The 19,334-nt window shown below is 43.9% G+C and overlaps 2 protein-coding genes and 2 long non-coding RNA genes across 8 annotated transcripts in view; 2 read left to right on the top strand and 2 right to left on the bottom strand.

The window, feature by feature from the left end:
* Window positions 1-5,497, top strand: part of RAB26 (RAB26, member RAS oncogene family) — a 109,702-nt gene extending 104,205 nt beyond the window's left edge. Inside the window, exons 6-9 of the mRNA XM_079952818.1 lie at window positions 1,021-1,086; window positions 1,742-1,798; window positions 2,564-2,640; window positions 2,876-5,497. Coding sequence (XP_079808944.1) covers window positions 1,021-1,086; window positions 1,742-1,798; window positions 2,564-2,640; window positions 2,876-2,978 — 303 coding nt within the window. The 3' untranslated portion in view covers window positions 2,979-5,497. The remainder of the gene's footprint in view (window positions 1-1,020; window positions 1,087-1,741; window positions 1,799-2,563; window positions 2,641-2,875) is intronic.
* Window positions 5,498-7,378: 1,881 nt separating this feature from the next.
* On the bottom strand, window positions 7,379-11,428 carry LOC307202662. The gene is made up of 5 exons (XR_013832960.1): window positions 11,272-11,428; window positions 10,961-11,020; window positions 10,239-10,450; window positions 7,427-9,551; window positions 7,379-7,393 (listed from the first exon to the last, which is right to left on the bottom strand). It is a non-coding gene; the product is annotated as an uncharacterized lncRNA (long non-coding RNA).
* On the bottom strand, window positions 9,816-10,232 carry LOC307202671. The gene is made up of 2 exons (XR_013832968.1): window positions 10,010-10,232; window positions 9,816-9,962 (listed from the first exon to the last, which is right to left on the bottom strand). It is a non-coding gene; the product is annotated as an uncharacterized lncRNA (long non-coding RNA).
* A 2,074-nt stretch (window positions 11,429-13,502) lies between the features above and the next one.
* Window positions 13,503-19,334, top strand: part of TRAF7 (TNF receptor associated factor 7) — a 35,650-nt gene continuing 29,818 nt past the window's right edge. Inside the window, exons 1-2 of one of the 5 annotated variants that reach the window (XM_079952784.1) lie at window positions 13,546-13,662; window positions 13,810-13,879. The gene's annotated coding sequence lies outside the window, so the exon portion shown is untranslated. Of the gene's footprint in view, window positions 13,663-13,809; window positions 13,880-16,020; window positions 16,169-19,334 lie in introns of those variants that run through there. The other 4 variants (XM_079952781.1, XM_079952786.1, XM_079952783.1 and 1 more) reach the window with 4 other exon arrangements.

Here is a 19,334-nt window from a genome sequence, read left to right as displayed (position 1 = left end):
GCAGCTCCTAGTTCCTAGAATCATAGAATTGTAGCATTGGAAGAGACCTCAAGGGTCATCTAGTCCAACCCCTTGCACTGCAGGAATCACAGCTAAAGATTCACTGGCATATAGCCATCCAACCTCTATTTAAAAAGCTCAACAAAGGAGAGTCCACCACCTTCTGAGATCGTCCATTCCTATGTCCACAACTCTTACTGCCAGAGAGTTCTTCCTAATCTTTAGGTAGAATCTCCTTTCTTATCAGTGCTGGGTTTACGTACAATATAAGCTAAACAAGCTATACCTTAGGGCCCCACTCTCTTGGGGGCCCCAAAAAAATTAAAACAAAAAAATGGATGTACATTTCCAAAATATGATAAAAAACAATTACTTTGATAAAATACATATTTTATTATGTGCAAATGGCTTTAAATACCTATTAGGTCCATAAATTACCATATAGCATATATTCAACACAAAAAACAGTGACAATTTGTTGTTGACAAAGGACAGCTGGACATATAAAGGGCCCCATTACCTTCAGTAGCTTAGGGCTTCATCACACCTAAATCCGGCCTTGTTTCTTATAACTGGAATCTATCAGTTCAGGTCCTAATATAATTGATTTTAAATAAGCACATGACAACCGTGTTTAACCCAAATCCAAACTGAATAAAAAGTACCGTCTGTCATTTATGTGAGGCAATTACAAATGTACATTGTGGTATAATACTTTTAAACAATTAAATCTCTCCACAGTGTACGTGCATCACTGGACGTTTTATTGAGGAAGTTGACTTGTTGGCATAAAAGTAATAAACATAAACCAAGTTGTCTCAAACTTGACCCCTAACCTACTATGTTGAATTAGCCTCTCTGAGAGCAGCATTTCAGCCTGGCTGTTTTGAACTACATCTCTCCATCGGTCCCAACCAGCTGCTTCCAGAGGAGGCTTGAGGTCTCCACAGCAGCTGGCTATTCTCCTTGGTTTCTAGCTTTAGCTCCTCTGACCTTGTTGTTTTTCCTTTGCTTTGCCAGGCTTGGCTGACAGAAATCCATGAATACGCAAAGCAAGACGTGGTCCTGATGTTGCTGGGAAACAAGGTAAGCCAGGCTAGTTCCTGGCAGAACAATACAGAGCCAGGCGCTCTGTGGCAATGGAAGCTGTTTGCTGGGATGAAGAGGATGTGGATGCTGAGGCAGGTGCCTCAGGGCTGACCCTGCCCATGCACACGGATCGGGGCAGCAGCAGCAACCAGCTAGGCAGTAGAGGCCACTGCCCTCTTACCTGTCCGCCATCTTTCTTACAACCAGACAGCAGGTGACTGTACCTGTCACTGGCTGTGGCTCCAGCCACTGTTGCGATTCCTTGCTTTCTGCCCCACCAGTCCCAATGAACACTAGGCATCACTGCAGATACATAGTCAAAGAACACAATTCTGCTGCAAAGAGTGACAGCCACCAATGTGGATGGCGTTGGAAGATTGGACCATTTCATGGAGGGCCATTGATGGCCACTAACCACAATGGCTATGATGTCTCTCCACAGTGGAAGGCAGCAATGCTTCTGAAGACCAGTTGCTGGAAACCAAAGGAGGGAAGAGAGCTCTTGTGCTTGGGTCCTGCTTCTGGGTTTCCCTTTGGGGCATCTAGGAGGCCACTGTGAGAGCAGGATGGAAGACTAGGTGGGCCCTTGGCCTGATCCAGCCAGGCTCTTCTTATTATCTTATGCTGGTTTGTGTTTTTTTGCCACCCCTAGGTGGACTCGACCCAGGAGCGAGTGGTGAAACGAGAAGATGGGGAGAAATTAGCCAAGGTACGGGAACCACCTGCCCTCACTAAAACAAGCTGAAATTCTGCTTCAAGAGAGCCTAATTTCTGCAATCTTGTTAATTATTATTTTCACATCAACTTTGCAAACATCTGGGTAGGCTTAGGTAAACCAGAATGTTTGCAAAGTTGTTGTGAAAATAATTGTCTGCCTGTTGATATCAGGAGTTGATATCAGGATAAAAGGAGTTCAGCGAAGGCCTGATATCAACAGGCAGGGGATTCCAAAGTGTAGGTGCTGGCATACTAAAATATCAAGTCCTTACAAAATCAGTGCCCTCACACAAAATCGGTGTCCTCAGGCTGTTTTGGACTAAAATTCCAGGCTGACAGGAGTCATAGTCCAAAACATGCAGAGAGCACCTTGTTGGGGAATGTTGAGCTAGATTTCCTTCTAAAAGAAATGGAATGTAGGTTTTTTTCTTGAAAAAATGGTGGGAGAACTCACCACACAGTTTCTTTCTTTGTTTGCTGTCGACCCAGTCCACCCCCCACCCCCCCGAGGCAGTGGCTAAATGTAAGATGCGATTTAAAAATTCACACACATAATGATCTGGATTAGAAATGGCCACATTATTCATTACAGGTGTAGGTGTATTTTTGGCCCAGGCATTGGGTGTATATCTGTTCCAGCCCTCCCGACAATAAAATATATATACTTTTTTAACAAAAAGGGAGCCGAGTCCCCCCCCCCACAAAACCTGAATTTTAGGGAACAGGCAGACACTGAATAGCATCTTCATTTTTGTAGGAATACGGAGTGCCCTTCATGGAGACCAGTGCCAAGAGTGGTTTGAATGTCGACTTAGCGTTCACAGCTATTGCCAAGTAAGTTGCTTCTTTTTGACTTTCCATCTTTAACTTTCTCAGGGCACGTGGCACTGGGGGTGAGTTTATGGGACCAAGGGGGCCGTGTCTCAAAAAGAACCATTTGTGATGGTGCCACGCTGGTGGCAAACTGGTCCTTACCTGAGACAGGTAAGCAGGAGAAACGCCTTGTTGCAGGGCTGTGATAAGAGACTAGGGAACCAGATTGATCAAACTGCTTGCATTTTGTTTCCAGGGAGCTGAAGCACAGATCTATGAAGCTGCCCAACGAGCCTCGCTTTAAACTCCACGACTACGTCAAGAAGGAGGTGAAAGGCGCCGGCTGCTGCAGGTCCTAGAACCCACCTGGCCCATTTGAGGTTCTGCCCTTTGTACAAAGACTCGCAACCAGCGTCCCACGTCCCCTGCTGCATCTGTCTATGCCACTACATGATTCCTTCTTCGTGTCTGTGTGTTTGTCCAGGTGAAATTGGACATGTGGGAGTGCGGGAGGCGGAGGAGGGCCTGGGTGGCATCTTTCCAGGAAACCAGACACAGCTAAGAGGCTAAAAATAATAGAACTGTTGGGGAAGAAGGTAGCTGATAATCAACGGGAATTGTGGCAGCGAGTGAAGTATCTTTGGCAGCCTTCAAGCACAGGCGCCACTAAAACGAACAGGGTGTGTGGTTTGTGTGAATGGACATGCAACTCCTGTGCATTTTGGAGCTGCGCACGTAGGACGTTTTCCTAGGGGATGGCATTCTGTACCCCCCCTTGATGTTAAGCTTTTCCCTGTTGGCGGCAACCTTTTTGGAATTGTGCTCCATGTTATTGTTGCAGCTTCAGCAAGTACCCAGGCCTGGTACTTCCAACCCTTTTAAGTTCTTTATTATTATTTTTCAAACTCCGCTGACGCTGCAATACGTACCCTGCATATGTAATATAGCACCCAGAGCAGGGACAGAATTTGGCACCCCTTAATTCTGAGTAGGTACCCTTATAAATAAGTTTTATTACCATTATTATTTTGCGCTCCCTTGGCTCTGCACACCCCGTGCGGGGGAACTGCTCATACCTCCCTAAATCCTGCGCTGTTCTTAACATCCGAGAAAGGGAGGGGAAATTGCTGCTGTCTGCAACATGTGGATTGCCTGTAAGGAAGAAGGAAAAATCCCATATTTTCGTCTTGGGTCACTTGACCACTGGGAGCCCGACTAGCTCATTACTGAGCGCAAACACTTTGGCTTCTTTTTGTGGAGGTAGGTTATTACACAAAGCTAACTTGTTTTGTATCTTTGAAGTAACTATTTTTAAAGTGCAATTTGTCTCCCACCACTTGGTACTGTTTAACTCCCTTGCTGTGTCTCTCATGGTTGCTCTTGGATACAAGAGGGTCTTTTTCAAACAGCTGCAACTTCGTGTACAAAAAGCGCTTGCCCTTTCAGCTACTTTGATGGTGGAGCTGCCTGGCTTTCTATTTATGGCAGGGGTTTGAAAATGCAGCGCTTTGCTTCCCCCCCATAGGAGCAGGCAAGTGCGATGCCCATGGGGGTTTGTGGGGTCTCCAGGAAGGGGGCTTTGCTGTTCTTTGTTGCAAGGGAAGCTGCTGAGAAACCACCATGCTCGCTTCTGCCTGCAGCCCTCCCTGGCTTCCACCTCCCGTTGGCGTCAAGGGAGATAGCGTAGCTTCATGGCCGGGAGCACAAGGTGAAAAGTCCCTGACTCAATAGCCATAAGCAAAATCTCACAAACTAGCCCCAGATCTTTGGCACAGCACCAGCCCTCGACAGTACAGGAATAACCCAACACCTTACATTACCGTTGTAAGGATAATTGAGAATGTATATGAAGTGCTTTGTACACTCAAAGTGCTATATATATGTATATTTATTTATAAATACTAAGTTATCATGCTTTCTTTGGTACTGTGGGAGTTTTGTGTGTGTGTATGCTTCTCATTTTCTTTTACTTAAAAGGTTTATTCAGAAACAAAGGCCCCAGGCTGGATTCCTTTCCCCTCCTTATTGTTTCTGAGCTACTACAAGTTTCCTAAGGAAGACCACCTTGCCTCAGAGCCAGTTTGCATGCTCACAGCTCTCCTAAAAGCTTCAAGGGTCACCGCATCGCAGAGGAAACCAGCCACATAGTATGTGAATTGGGCCAGTTTCATTTATTTCAATCCTGTACCATAGGAAAGCAACTGGGCTGCCTGCTGCTGGCTCTTGATCCAAACTCTCCTTTGCAGAATTCTGCAGCTTGGCTTCCGCAGCCTCCACTTTGCAAGAGAAGCATGGACTCAAAAACGCTGCCTCTTTGCAGGGACTTGGGTCTGCCTCCTACATAGACTGGCTTTTACTGCCACCTAGCAAGAGGTGTTCCCAAACAGTGTTATTAATGTAGTAAGAAAATGCTGCCTCTTGTTTATAGCTTTCTCTCTATCTCCCCCCACCTCAAAATTCCTAATAAAAGACTTTTTTAAAAATGTCGTTTTCCGGTCTCAAAAGCCTTAGGAAAGTAAGGCTAAAACTCTACAAGAACTTGCATTTTCCTCTTTGCTGATCTGAAAGAATCTAAAAGACCTTTGGGTATACGTCCTGGTAGTTCCACCACCCAAAGAACCTAATGTGTGGCATGTGCAGGGGCAGCTTCCAAGCAACAAAGTTTTGGAACTCCCTCTTCACAAAGATGCACCTGGCACGTACACTCTTAACGCTTTCATCGTGTGAAGATGCACCTCTTTACCATGGCGTTTTGACATTCGAGATTTATATTCTTAGGACCCAGCCTATTCTCATCATTGTAATTTGTATTATTGTGACCCTCCTAGGGGACCTTTGGGTGAATGCCAGGTATTTCATTAAACTAGTAATAATGTCACCAACCAATTTAAGAGTGCTGCACTCCATCACCATACATGGCATTTAAAAACCTACCCATTGAGAATTTCTGAGTCTGTCCCCGCCTAAACTATAACCCAAGAGATCTGTTGCCTGCACCCTGATTTTCAGCTGGCGATCTGCAAAGAATCTTATGCCAAACACCATTCTCGCCATCCATCATTCAAACTGGGGTAAGGGGGAGTGGAAGAGAAGAATCAGAACAAGCCTCAGACATTTAACTGCCACTTAGCATAAATCTGAGTGTTATTTTTCCTGTTGGCAAATAGGCATATTGTATAATGGAAACAACAGGCAAGGAAACAAATTTCACCCCCCCCCCCAAAAAAAACAGCTTTCCAACGGGAGACACTCAGCCCAACCTGGAATCATGACTGAATGTGGGGCCTTTCACATTCAAGCAAACACTATACCATTGGGCTACAACTACCTGCCCCCCCCCCCCCTTTATCAAATGAAAGTGTGAGAAGTTCAGATAAGTTGTCTGTGGTGTAAGATAAAGGATTTGATAATCCCCAAACACCCAGAGCCAGAAACTCTATTCAGAGGCTGAAGTTTTCTGTGCAGTTTACCTTTGCCCCTGCATACTGCACAAACAAATCTGTTTCTTTAATAAGCTATTGTTGTAGTTGGAAAAAAGTATATTGTTGCAAACTTCTTCACCAAGGGCTCTTAAATATTTATTTTTGCATGAGAGAAATTCAAATCTGCTCTTATTTTTGTGACTGGACATCATTTAGCTTGCTAAACATACGTTTGATTAAAAAGCTCTTGGAAAACCAAAGGATTTTAAGTTTACCTTCTGAAAATGTCAGATATTACAAAAACACAGCCTTTCTGACAAAATGTATCCTAAGCATACATTACCTTGTAACAATAAAACATTAGCTTATTTGGTTAGAGCAGGCATAGGCAAACTCGGCCCACCAGATGTTTTGGGACTACAACTCCCATCATCCCTAGCTAACAGGACCAGTGGTCAGGGATGATGGGAATTGTAGTCTCAAAACATCTGGAGGGCCGAGTTTAGAGCATGGTGCTGATAATGCAAAGGTTGTGGGTTTGATCAGCATACAGGCCACCTGCATTGCAGGGAGTTGGACTAGATGACCCCAGAGGTCCCGTCTAACACTATGATTCTATGATTCAGCAAGCTGCTTTCTCTCATCTTCTGCCCACTTCTGCTTTTAATCAAGATAGGCGTCAAAGGTCAGCCTCACAATGGTTATTCAAAGGTTTCAACAGAAGACATTTCAAAAGTAAAGTTTTCTCAATAGTTTTTCAAAAGTTTCAATGGAAGACGTCCCAAAAGTCTCAAGAACTGATACTACTGTTTCGTAGTAGTCTTCATCAGCCAATATAGTGAGCACTGATCCATAGCATGAATCTTACTTACATCTTCTTGTGAAAAATATTGGCTGATGAAGATTATTACGAAACAGTAGTATCATTCCGGAAACACCCCTTGAGACTTTTGGGACGTCTTCCGTTGAAACTTTTGTGAAAACTTTACTTTTGAGACGTCTTCTGTTGAAACTTCTGAATAACCATTGTGACTGACCTTTGATGCCTATCTTGAACACATGGCTTAATGTTCTGTGCCACTAGTCTGTTACATTGTATATATGAACTAATAGATTTATTTCTACTTTTTGAATGATCTCATTATTCTATTACATATGCTCTAACACTTATTAGCCTACGTGTTGCGTCTATATTTCTGTGATTGGTTCTCATTGCAACACAGGGGTTTGTTTTTTGCCCCTCTGCTTTTTGACTTGTCTGTTATGCTCAGGCAGATCTGGCAAGCCCATGTGATGCGTTCCAATAGAACCAGTCTCTGAACCCTAATGAAAGCAAGTTCCTTCACGCAGATCTTCATTTCCTTAGGGTGCTTCCTATTTGCAACCAGCATCTGCAGGGGAGCTGAATCCAGAGCAAAGAATTTTTTTACACTTGCAATTAGATGTCAAAAATTTATTTTACAGAACATTTTATTAAACAAAATTTACAAAATCTTGCCAGAAAAACTTGCATTTCTTTTATAAGCCAGGCAACACTAGAAAGAACAGATAAAAATTTACAGAAGGAAAATGTATTAAACAAAATTTACATTTTTGGCCAGGAAAATCTGCATTTCAGCATTCTCTGGCAATAGAGATGCCCTTTGTCTTTGAAGAGCACTGCCAGCTGTGCTAAAAACACTTTCACACGGCACACTTGTTCCTGGGATAGCCAGAAACCTCTTTGCAAGCACCTTCAACATTGGGAAGGATGCCTCATGTGCCTTCCACCACATCAGAGGGCATTCATCAAAGTCCACTCTTGGCATAGCCATATAGCTTCTTAGCTCTTTTTCTGCTTTCAATTCAGACAACGGTGCTAATCCATCTTCTGCCAGGTCCTCTTCTTCCTCCTCTAAATCAAAAATTTTCGCCAACCCTTTTTTTGGCTGAGGAGGCGGAGTACTGGGCTCCGTAGAAGCAGCACACAGACTGCCATGCAAGTCTGCCATCTTCTTTATGGCCTCCTGCCTGACAGCCTCAGGAGCCTCCAAGAACCGCAGGCGAAACCTTGGGTCACACAGCGAAGCTAGACCTAAAGTGGTTGTCATAGGTGCACTTTCATACTTTTCTGACAGTGCGCCCAAAATTTCATGTTTAATATCCTGCAGCAGCATACTGTCTCCCTCATCAGGCTGGAGACTTTTCTTAATTTGTCTATAAAGCGGCAGAACAGATGAAGCAGTGATATCATTGCTTCCGCTCAGAGTCGTGGTGATGTCCTCTAACACAGTAGTTGCAGACACAAAGTCTTGTATAGCAGAGATATCACTCTCTTCCAACATCAAATGGTTTTTGGAGGGGTAACCCAGAAACATCTCACTTAGTGCACTTTTGTTTTCAAGAAACGTTTGGCAGAGCTTAAATGTGCTCCACCATATTGTGGGACAAGCACTTGGCAAACTAACTTTCTCCATCTGAAGTATCTCTTGAGATCTGGCAAAATCTCTTCTCATTTTCCAACTATGGCTAATGCTATTCTGCAGGTTTTTCAATCTTGTAACTGCCTTTTTCAGCTGTGTCAAGTTTAAAGCTCGGTTAACCCCAACAGTTATATTGTGGGCAAAGCAAGAAACGTGCTCTAAACCAAGCTGCCTAACTACTTTTACAATATTTGTGCCGTTATCAGTTGTACTGCAAAATATATTCTTCACATCTATGCCCCATTCCGATAATGTGTCTGTGAGCATTTCACAAAGATTATCTGAGTTGTGGTCCTTCAAAATATGTTTACAGCCCAAGAAAGCATTCGTCAACTTCCACTCATCTGATATGAAATGTACAGTCACTGCCAAAAACTGAGTGCCTGCTACTGATGTCCAGCAATCAGTAGTGATGACCAGCTCAGTATCCTTTATCCGGCTTACTTCTCTCTTCATTTTCTCCACGGTGTCATTGTACAGTTTTGGAACTCCTTTGGTTGCAAAGTATTTTCTGCTGGGCAGCTTATATCTTGGGTTTAGAGTGTTAACCATCTGGATAAATTTTGGGTGGTCCACTGTGTCGTAAGACTGCATGCACGTAGCCACATACTCTACGATTGCCTGAGTACAAGATTTCGGTGCCTTCGAATTGAGCGGCTGAACATCCAATGTTGTTTTCAGCCGTTTTTTAGGATTTTCTGCAACCGTTACTGCAGGCTCAGCAGCACTAACTGTTGTTGCAACTGGAGGATCATCAGCTTCATTACACGAATCAACGGAAATGTCTCTTGATGGAGAAGCCAACTCCCTAAATTTCAGTGGGTGGTGAAACTTGAGGTGGCTACTTAGATTTGAGGTGTTTCCGCCTTTCGCAGATACCGAATTCAAACATATCTTACAAATGGCGATATTATCAACCACCACACGGTCACTTTCATCAGCAGGCAAGCCAAAATGCACCCAAACGGCACTTTTGGTTTTGGGCTTGGCTACCAAATGGTGGTATTCAGGACAATTCAAAGAACGGCGATGATGAGTTACATATAATCTGGGAAAACATTAAAGAAAAAGAAAAATCTAATTTTGATGTATATGATATATGAAAAGCAACTCAATGATAGCATTCTTCAACTAAACAATTAAAGATTTCTGGAGAAAATATTAATGTCCTATATAGTCTTGGGGGCAACTTTAAAATTTTAGAAAGTAGTAGATGGCAGTGGAGAGCTGAGCCTGCACTGCGCAGGAATCAAAAGAAGCACTGGCTTCACGGTTTTTCCAAAATCATGATTTTTTGCATAGCACACACACATCATGATTCATGATTTATTGCCACATCACATACTATGAAAATGCTATAATAATGTGGACTTCAGAACCGGTTTTGAATGATATACAGTGGTACCTTGGTTTACGAACTTAATCTGTTCCGGAAGTCTGTTCTTAAACCAAGGCATGCCTTCCCATAGCAGTGGGGGAACAACTTGGATTAAGAACGTTGCAAACCTGGAAGTAGGTGTTTTGGTTTGGGAACTTTGCTTTGGAATAAGAGCATGCTTCACTTCCTGTTGAATGTGTTCCATTTGTAAATTGAGTCCCCTGCTGCTATGTGAAAGCACACCTTGGTTTAAGAATAGACTTCCAGAACAGAGTAAGATCGTAAACCAAGGCACCACTGTACTGATACATCACCCAGCCCCCCTCACCAATTTGTTCTCTTAGCTGCAGCCTGTACCTCATAACGTCTCGCAGAGTTGGGAGTTCAGAGGGCAACAATTCTCTGCCAGTTCCAATTAGATCGCTCACGTGAGTGGATGTCCCTAGACTTGTTCTCTGGTTAGAATCCATTGAAGGTCAATTCCCACTGGTTAAGACGGTAGTACTAGTAGTAGTAGTAGCAGCAGCACTGACAAGAAATTTTTAACACAATGATGAAGATTCTTCAATCTGTGAAACAAGCAAATACAGTTACAGCACATTAGTGAATTATATATGTGCTTAACTGTAATATACAATTCAATATAAAAATATGTATAGTATATAAATAAAAAATAGAATCAATATATAACTGCAAGTACTTGACAATTATTTAAATGTTTATGCAATTTTACACATTTTTTAAAAATAAGAAATTTAAAATTAAGTTGAATTCCACACAAATGTTAAAAATGTTTGTATGTACAGTGGTACCTCGATGTGAACAGGATCCGTCATTTTGAGCGTCTGCGCATGCAGCAGAACCCGGAAGTAATGCTTTCCGTTACTTCTGGGTCACCGCAGAGCGTAACCTGAAAACGCTCAACCTGAAGCACATTTAACCCGAGGTATGACTACTTATTTAGCAAGCAAAACTAAATTATATTAATACAACCAAAATATTTTTTGAATTCCCAAGTCATGTTGCAACTTTTAGCACCCCTCATTTTTTGAATTTGAAAGTTGAAAAATTTAACACACCTGAATTAGGTTTGTGCCAACCTATTGGCACTCCACATATTCTGTTTGCTGGCCATTTTCCTATGAGAAAAACAATGGAATAATACAGTTATCTCAATCCACTAACATTGGCTGGGGTAGTATTTCTGGGACATTTTATGTCGCAGGTGATTTTTTTTGTTTGTTTGTTTTCAAAAGGAAAACTGTAACTAGTAACAGGCTAAAATTTGGGGCTATTCATCCAAGGAGCACCCTCTAGGTCTACTTATGCGTAAAGTGCACAACGAAAAGTGTGTCTGGTAAATTTTCTTGGATGAAGGTTAAAAGCTCACCACAAAGGCCTGGCACAACCCAGTGTCCTGCTAGATCACTTCTGATACCAACATAGTCTCTTCTCTTCTCCCATGTGCTTCCTGAAGAAAATTAAAATAATAATAAGAATGAATAAAGTGCCAATAATACATTTTGTTTTCTAAATAGACAGGAACAAGGTTCTAGCTTGAAAGGAAGGTGCCTCTCTGAAACCAGCTTTTAAGCCTCAGCTCATGCTCGTAATCAGTAAACTGCAACCAGTTTTCATACGAGGTGTCAGAAAATTAAGAGCTCATCATCGGCTGCTGTTTGATGGGCCTAACAGAATACCCACACAGATTTTCCAAAATCACAGTTTAGGCTCCTCCCTATCTACTGGGTTCATATCATTCAGTGGCAGCAAACACACCTGGAAAGGTTGTGGAGGAGGCCTTAACAAGGAGCCCAGGGGCTGGACCTGGTCAAAGCATCCCGTTCTGAGTGGCCAACCAGATGCCTTGAAGAATTCTGTAATCATCCTAGCCACACTCAGGAACAAATGCTTCTCACAGGTAGGAAAAAAGACCAAGGGAAGGAGGCCTCAACAAAGCCTTAAACCAGACTGGAGACCTACGCATAAAATAAACTGGTCCAACACTCAACATTGATATGACTGTCCTGCTATGCTGCCGCAGAATGATCTGCAGCAGCAAGAGGTTGCAAGATCCTCCCTTTCTGAAAGGTAAAGGGTCCTTTGCAGGATCTAAAGCAGATCACCCATTCCATGAGAACTATGAGGCATGAACGAGAGGTTTTACCACCTCCTTCAAAGTTCTAACTTTCATTAACTCATACAAACAGATAAACGCATTGTCTCCTTTTTGGCCCTGCTACCAGAAAATCAATTCACCCTATCACCAATTGTGAGAGATCTAGCAGTTAAAACAGTGGTCTTTTAACTTTTTCAGAATATAAACCTGGATTTGGGGGCCAATTTCATAATTTTGGGCCATGTAACTTATCTAGTGGCCTGGATAAGATCTCAACTAAGTAATGTTGCAGACCGGGTGCAAACCCTGCTCAGCCATGAAATTCACTAGGTGACCCTGGATCAGGGTATAAATATATAAACTGCCACGTGGGGATTAAAAAACTATGGGTGTCATCCAATGTCAATCCCACTCAGGGCATAGCTATAGAAATTACCGGACCGGACTGCCCTGTCCATTAATTACCATGGGTCTACTCTTAGTAGACTTCTGCCAACCTAGCAGTTCGAAAGCACGTCCAAGTGCAAGTTGGTAAATAAGTACCGCTCCGGCGGGAAGGTAAACGGCACTTCCGTGCGCTGCTCTGGGTCGCCAGAAGCGGCTTAGTCATGCTGGCCACATGAGCCGGAAAAACTCTGCAGACAAACTTCGGCTCCCTCGGCCAGTTAAGCGAGAGGAGCGCCGCAACCCCAGAGTCGTTCGCAACTTAACGATCAGGGGTCCCTTTACCTTTTACTCTGAGTAGAACTAACAGTGACTGCAATTCTACACCAGGACGAGGTTTTCCATTCCTTACAGCATTTTCGTAATATTCCAAAGCTTTCAACAGGTCTTAAATAAATATAAAACATTTTAAATAAAAAAACACAACTGCGCTGTGCACACGTTATTTGTGCCCCTTTTGGAATGCTCTGCTGTTGGTCAAGCAAGACTAACCACTATAGTCCCAGAAACTGGCCTTTCCGCCCGCGTAAAGCGAACCTTACCGTCAACACTTCGAGCGCGAGCGGGAAAAAGAACGCGCAAGCTCTTGGAATCGGCTTTTATAAACTCGCCCCACTTCCCAATTGGCTGGTACTTGCGCAGGGACGCTAGCCAATTGCGTTGCCCTGTCGCGCGACCTTCTGCAGCCAATCGTCTTCCTGCACCTACAGACTCTCCTTCCACTGGCCGGCACAGTCTACAACTCCACGCCATTGCTCCCTCCCCCCGTTGCTAGCATTCTCTCTCGGGACATTTGATTGGATAAGCCTGACGTGACTCAAAGTCGGCACAGCCATAGAGGCAAAAGAAATCAAGGTGGGGAGTAGACGGAGGCCTTCTCAGCGAGACCAATAAAAAAGCAGCCGGAAGGGTCGCGCGACACGCTGGTGGAGCAGGCGCTCATGGGATCTGTAGGCCGCAGGCCGCAAAAGAGGAATTTGGGTGAAGCGCTGCACTAGGAGGAAAAAACCACGAATCCCGGCAGCCCACGCGGCGAGCGATGCGTGGTCGTCATTTCCGGCCCGGCTTGCTGGGAGGCCCAGAGGTGGGGAGCAGACAACCAGGCGCTTGGCGGTGCAGGAGCTGGACTGTGGCTGGGAGAAGGCGGGGGAGCCACCATGTGCCGGGGGGCCGCGCTTGGGCCGGCCGCCTCCTCCCCCCGCCACTCCCCCGCGTCAGGTGAGAGCGCGAGGGGCGGGGCCTGTGGGTGGTGAGGGGGAGGGGCCTCTTGAGGCGGGCGCCCCTCCCTCCAGGTGCTGAGGGGAGGGAAATTGTTATTATTATTATTATTATCATCATCATAATCATATTCTATATCTCTTTAAGGGGCTCAAGATGGTATACGTGGTTTTTTCGTACCCCCAAATGCATTTTATCCTCACAACAGCCCTGTGAGGTAGGTTAGGCTAAGGTAGCATTATTCATTTATTACGTGCTTTTTAGCATAATAAGGATATTGAGATTATATATATACACAGTATACACACACACACACACACACACACACACACTGCAATATATATAGCAGAGTATATGTATTTTTGCCTGCCCCTCTATTTTTATCCTCACAACAAACCTGTGAAGTTGGCTATGTTGAATATTAGTTACTGGCCCTAAGGTTCGTGATTCTGTTGTTGTTGCATCGTATTCTTTGTCGTTGTCGTCCATCCTCCCCGCTCCTCCCTTTTTCTCTACCCAACAACCCTGTAAGGTAGGTTAGGCTGAAAGATAGTTACTGGCTGCAAGGTCACATTGCAGTGTACATGGTTAAGTAGGGCTTTGAATCCCTCATCTTTGACCATTGCATCAGCCCCTTCTAGCATGGCTGTATAATGCTGTCTTCAAGAATTGGTGCCCAAGTTTGCTTGTTTCTTCTCTTCTTGTGCCCTTTCCTTGTGTGTCCTGGCTTGGATTGTAAACCTGTGGATGTGAATTGTCTTATTTTCTAGAGGGGTTTTGTTGTTGTTTTTTGTTGAAGAGCACTACAAAAACGCTTTAAATCAATGGGCAGAAAGCATATTGAAATTTCTGGTAGGTCTCTGAGCAATTTCTTGTAGATTGACAGGTACATAATATATAATATGCTAGAATAAAATAAACTCCTTTTCCCTATAATGTATTATAATAACTATAAACTATAATAACTGTAGCAAAATGCAACCCCACATTATAATAGTGAAATGAAGAAAGATTTGTTGGGGGAGGGTAATCAGAATTAGGACTGGCGGTCCCCCCCTTGGGTATTCTAAATAAATTTGGAGGTTCAGATTTCTTTAATTCTGGTCCTTCACACCAGATTACACTTAGCAGATCTCAGGGATCTAGATGTTAAAAAACAGAGTAGATTCCACAGACTTGAATCTTGACCATACTCACTTTAAATATATATATATTTAATGTTGGTGCTGATTGGGATGGCAGTCCATTTGGGCACCCAACTGACTGCTCTAACTACTTCAGGGCAACCAAGGCAGTGTCTGATCCATACAAGGGCCTGCAGCTGGATTGCCACTGCCTTTTCAGGCACCCTGTCCAAGAAGTGAGTACAGTTGTACCTCAAGTTGCAAACGCCTCAGGTTACAAACTCCGCTAACCTGGAAGCATTACCTCAAGTTGAGAATTTTGCCCCAGGATGAGAACGGAAATCATGTGCAGCGGCAGCAAGAGGCCCCATTAGCGAAAGCACGCCTCTAGTTAAGAACAGTTTCAGGTTAAGAACGGACCTCCGGAACGAATTAAGTTTGTAACTAGAGGTACCACTGTATTTGTGACTGGACAGTAGTTATTTAACACTTCTGAGTGCTAAGGCGGGGCACACCAGAATCTCTTTCAAGGCAGATGGCAAACAAAGCACTCCTGCAGCAAACACCCCCCCCCCCAGATTTGGAGGGCCTTTGCAGTGTACTTCAGAGTTGGAGAACCTGTGACCCTCCAGATATTGTTTCACTACAATTATCATCATTCCTTGCTGACTGAGGCTGATGGGGTTTGGAGTCCAATACTATCTGAAGGGTCATAAGTTACCCACTCCTGCTCTAAGTCTGCCTGCACACCATACATTTAATCCCCACCCCTGAATCCTGGGCACTGTTGTTTACCCCTCACAGGGCTACAATTCTCAGCACCCATAACAAACTATAGTTCCCTTGATTTTTTTTTCTGGCAGGTGTGGGACCAGTGATGTGCTTTAAATGTACAGCGGGTACACAGCCTTAGTCTTTTTATGAGATTCTGATTTTATAATTTTTACGGTGGACTTCCTTGAGTTTAGGACAAGTGTTACAGCAGCTTACTGTTTCAGCCTTAAGTTTGCAGGCTGCAAGAATGTATTTCATGGGTTGCTTTTTTAAAAAACCTTGATATGTTCCAAATGGATGGGTTTTTTTTAAAAAAGAAACACTTGCCCTTCTATGAGTAAGGAGGGCTTCCCTTTCTTGGCTGAAGCCTGTTGGGAATGGCTGACATGAGGAAGTGCTAGATGATTGGCTGAGGTTGGTAGGGGATTTTCCTGATGAATTTACATATCGCCTATTGCTCTGCATGCCTTCCTATTTACATCACTGAGAGAGCAGACTACAGCAGAGGCCAGCAGGCATGCAAGAGACATTTTGAAAGAGGGAAATCTTTGCCTGAGATCTTCTCTGTGGAGTGTTCTGCATGATTCAGCTCTCGGTCTGCATGTGAGGTAAAATACTTCCTCTGTGGACTCTCTCGCTCTCACTGGGAAAATACTATGGCTCTGTGTGAGCCCATCAGCAGATCACTAAACTGCTGCCTAGATCAGAGAGAATTGGAATCAGTTGTGTCAGTTGAATAACTTGAGCTCAAATCAGTTTATGGACTTGAAAAACCTTCATGTTTTATTTTTCCAACTTAGATGCCACTATTCATCCTCAAGGTTCCCAAGGTGGTTAACTGTTTAGGTTCCTGTTTTGTGTTAGCTCTTAATGGAGCTGTAGAAGGTTTTGAACTCTTAGGTGCCTGAGCAAAAGGATGGTTTGAGGTGTCCTGGTTCTGACTGGTGTTAAACTGTTTGCTGCTCTTTATTCCTACTCATTCTGACTTGTTGCCTCCTTCCATGGAGGAAGGTGCAGTGTTCTGCCTATGGGCGGTTGTGCTTCATAGTGGCTTTGTTTAACTTCCCTTTCATGCTTAGGAGGTTTTGTGTACAAGGAGGGCGTAAATGTCAGTGATTTCAGAGTTTTCATTTCTCAGGGCAGCTCTTTAAGCCAGCTGGTCTTTCACCCATTGGATGAAGTGCTACAGCTGTTTTCTGGGCTCTTGGGCCAGCTGAAGCAAAGGTTAGCCTTGTGCACTGCTTTTTAATTTGGTTTTAGAACAAAGTTAAAGCAGACAGTTGAAAATCACCTATCATTTTCTTGCTTCTCTGATTTTGTTACCTTTTGAGATGCAAGGAGGCTAGGTTCTGGTGGATTGTGAAATGGTGCTGGGGGATGGAATGCAGTGTGCTGTAATTTGTTCTGCAAAATTTAGCAAGGGTCCAGACCATCCAAATGTGCAGGTGCAGTGTTAGAAACTCAGATATATAAGCTGCACACCAAATGGCTCCTTAAACCAGGGTTGCAGTCACCAAAACGGAATGTCTAGTTGCCATTTTTGGGTAACATGGCTCAGTCTAAATTGTTATTTTTCAAAGGATGCACTGAGTCTGATTGATTCTCAGTGAAACATCTGGCTAGTTCAGATGACAACCTTCAGCTAGGTTAAGAGCTTTGACAACTTAAAGCAGAAAAGTCCCTTGATCCAGGGACAGTCCTCATATATATTGGCCTGATCAGATCTCTTTTTCTTAATGGTTACTGCTCCTGCTCAGGCTGCCTAGAAGAAACATTATGGTTCCAGAAATTCATTCCTAATTGTACAGATAAAATATAACTGATAACATTCTACAGAATGGGGTATTAGCATGTGAGAACAGTCCAGATCCAAATCCAATGATTCCCAGGATGCACCTCCAGATGGTGGAGACATCAGGTGCCATCCTGGCTGCTAGGCATCTTCACTTGGTCACAAGTAGTTGATAGCCAGATGCAAAATGCACCTGCCGCCTGACTAATTCTGAACACTGCCCAGGTGCATCCAGTATAAATGTGGGCTGTTTCTGGCTTTCTGCTAAGTTGGCGCATCATAGATGAGCCCTATGCATCAGTTTCCATGGGTATATGTGACCAGTATTTCATGCAGCAAGCATGTGAAATGTGAGTGACATGTCCTTAAGTACCTAGAGCAGCAGATTAGTCCAAAGCCCCTGACAGAGGCCTCGTGTAAGGTTTTGCATGCACCATTCACAAGTTACACATTTACAGCAGCAGCAGCATAGCAAATGTACTCTGAGTAGTGATGATTGCGGCATGGCAGAACAGCTCTAACTGCACAGGGATGGTACCTAGTGGTGCTAGCATAATCAATAATATGAGTAGAGTCCTGTTGGAACTGATCAAGGGTCTCTCTAGCTCAGCATCCTTTTTCCAGTGGTGACCTTGCCAATGTGTCCAGGAAACCCAAAAGATAAAAATGCTGAGAGCCAGCTTTCACTTTTTAGGGATTACTTCAATGCTGAATTATGAAAATGTTCAGCTGTTTCTTTGGCAGCATTGTAAAATGCCCAGGTGACTCAGCCTGACAACCACATATGAAATACCTTTAAGGAAGTAATTGTGAACTGATTTCAGTGCAGAGTGTCTTGGCTTGGATTTGTGTTTTAGAGGGTTAGACATGAATTAGTTTCCATCCTTTCTCAGTCTATGTAAGCTTATATTTTTTAAAATTCTATCTTTTCGTTGTTGTAAATAATGCATTAGGTTCTCTCTTAAGCTTATTTAACACTGATTACAGTGGTACCTCGGATTAAGAACTTAATTCGTTCTGGAGGTCCGTTCTTAACCTCAAACTGTTCTTAACCTGAGGTACCACGTTAGCTAATGAGGCCTCCTGCTGCCGCTGCGCGATTTCTGTTCTTATCCTTAACCCGAGGTACTATTTCTGGGTTAGCAGGGTCTGTAACCTGAAGCATCTGTAACCCGAGGTACCACAGTATATGCTTCCTAGTGTAGTTTGGGGGAAATCCCTGGTACCCTGTCTGCTGTGGCAGCTAGCAATTTGAGATATTTATTCACTTACTTTAGTATCGGGCTGGCAGTCTTGCTTTTGATTCTACTGTCTGAAATTTTATTTTCTTTCTTTTCTGTGATAGTAACAGCTTACTTAACCAGTTCTTAAATGCTTGGAATATTTCCCTTCCTCCGTATTCCATAATTGGGCTAAACTAATCTTTGCTGCCACCAGCATAAGCTGGACCAAGCTTGAGCAACATTTTCTGGAACAGATCCAGTAGTAGCAGTGGCGTAGCGTGGGGGATGCAGGGGGGGCCGGCCGCACCGGGCGCAACATCTGGGGTTAGGGCAAATCCACGGGTTAGGGGGTGCAAATCCACGGGTTAGGGGGTGCAAATCCATGGGCTAGGGGGCGCAAATTACTTGCCTTGCCCCGGGTGCTGACAACCCACGCTACGCCACTGAGTGGTAGTCCTTCAGGTTCATCTATTAACATGCCTGTATTCATAAAACTGGTAATGATCTGGGGAACCTGTGACCCTTCAGTTGTTAGACACCATTGGGCCAGTGGCCAGGGATGATCAGAACTGCAGTTCAGTGACATCTAAAGAACACAATATTGCCCATTCTTCTTCTATTCCCAGGCAATAGGAGGGATGAGACTTGGACAAAATAGCCAGCTCCCAGGGAGAAACATAGGTGAGCCCTCAGTTGCCTTCCTCATACCCTGTTTAATTTTGCCCAAGAGGTGATACTTCTGAGTGGTTTTGAGACATC

This window comes from Podarcis cretensis (genome assembly GCF_951804945.1).
Source record: "Podarcis cretensis genome assembly, chromosome: 14".
Classification (NCBI taxonomy): domain Eukaryota; kingdom Metazoa; phylum Chordata; class Lepidosauria; order Squamata; family Lacertidae; genus Podarcis; species Podarcis cretensis.
This window is presented reverse-complemented; position numbering and strand designations above follow the sequence as displayed.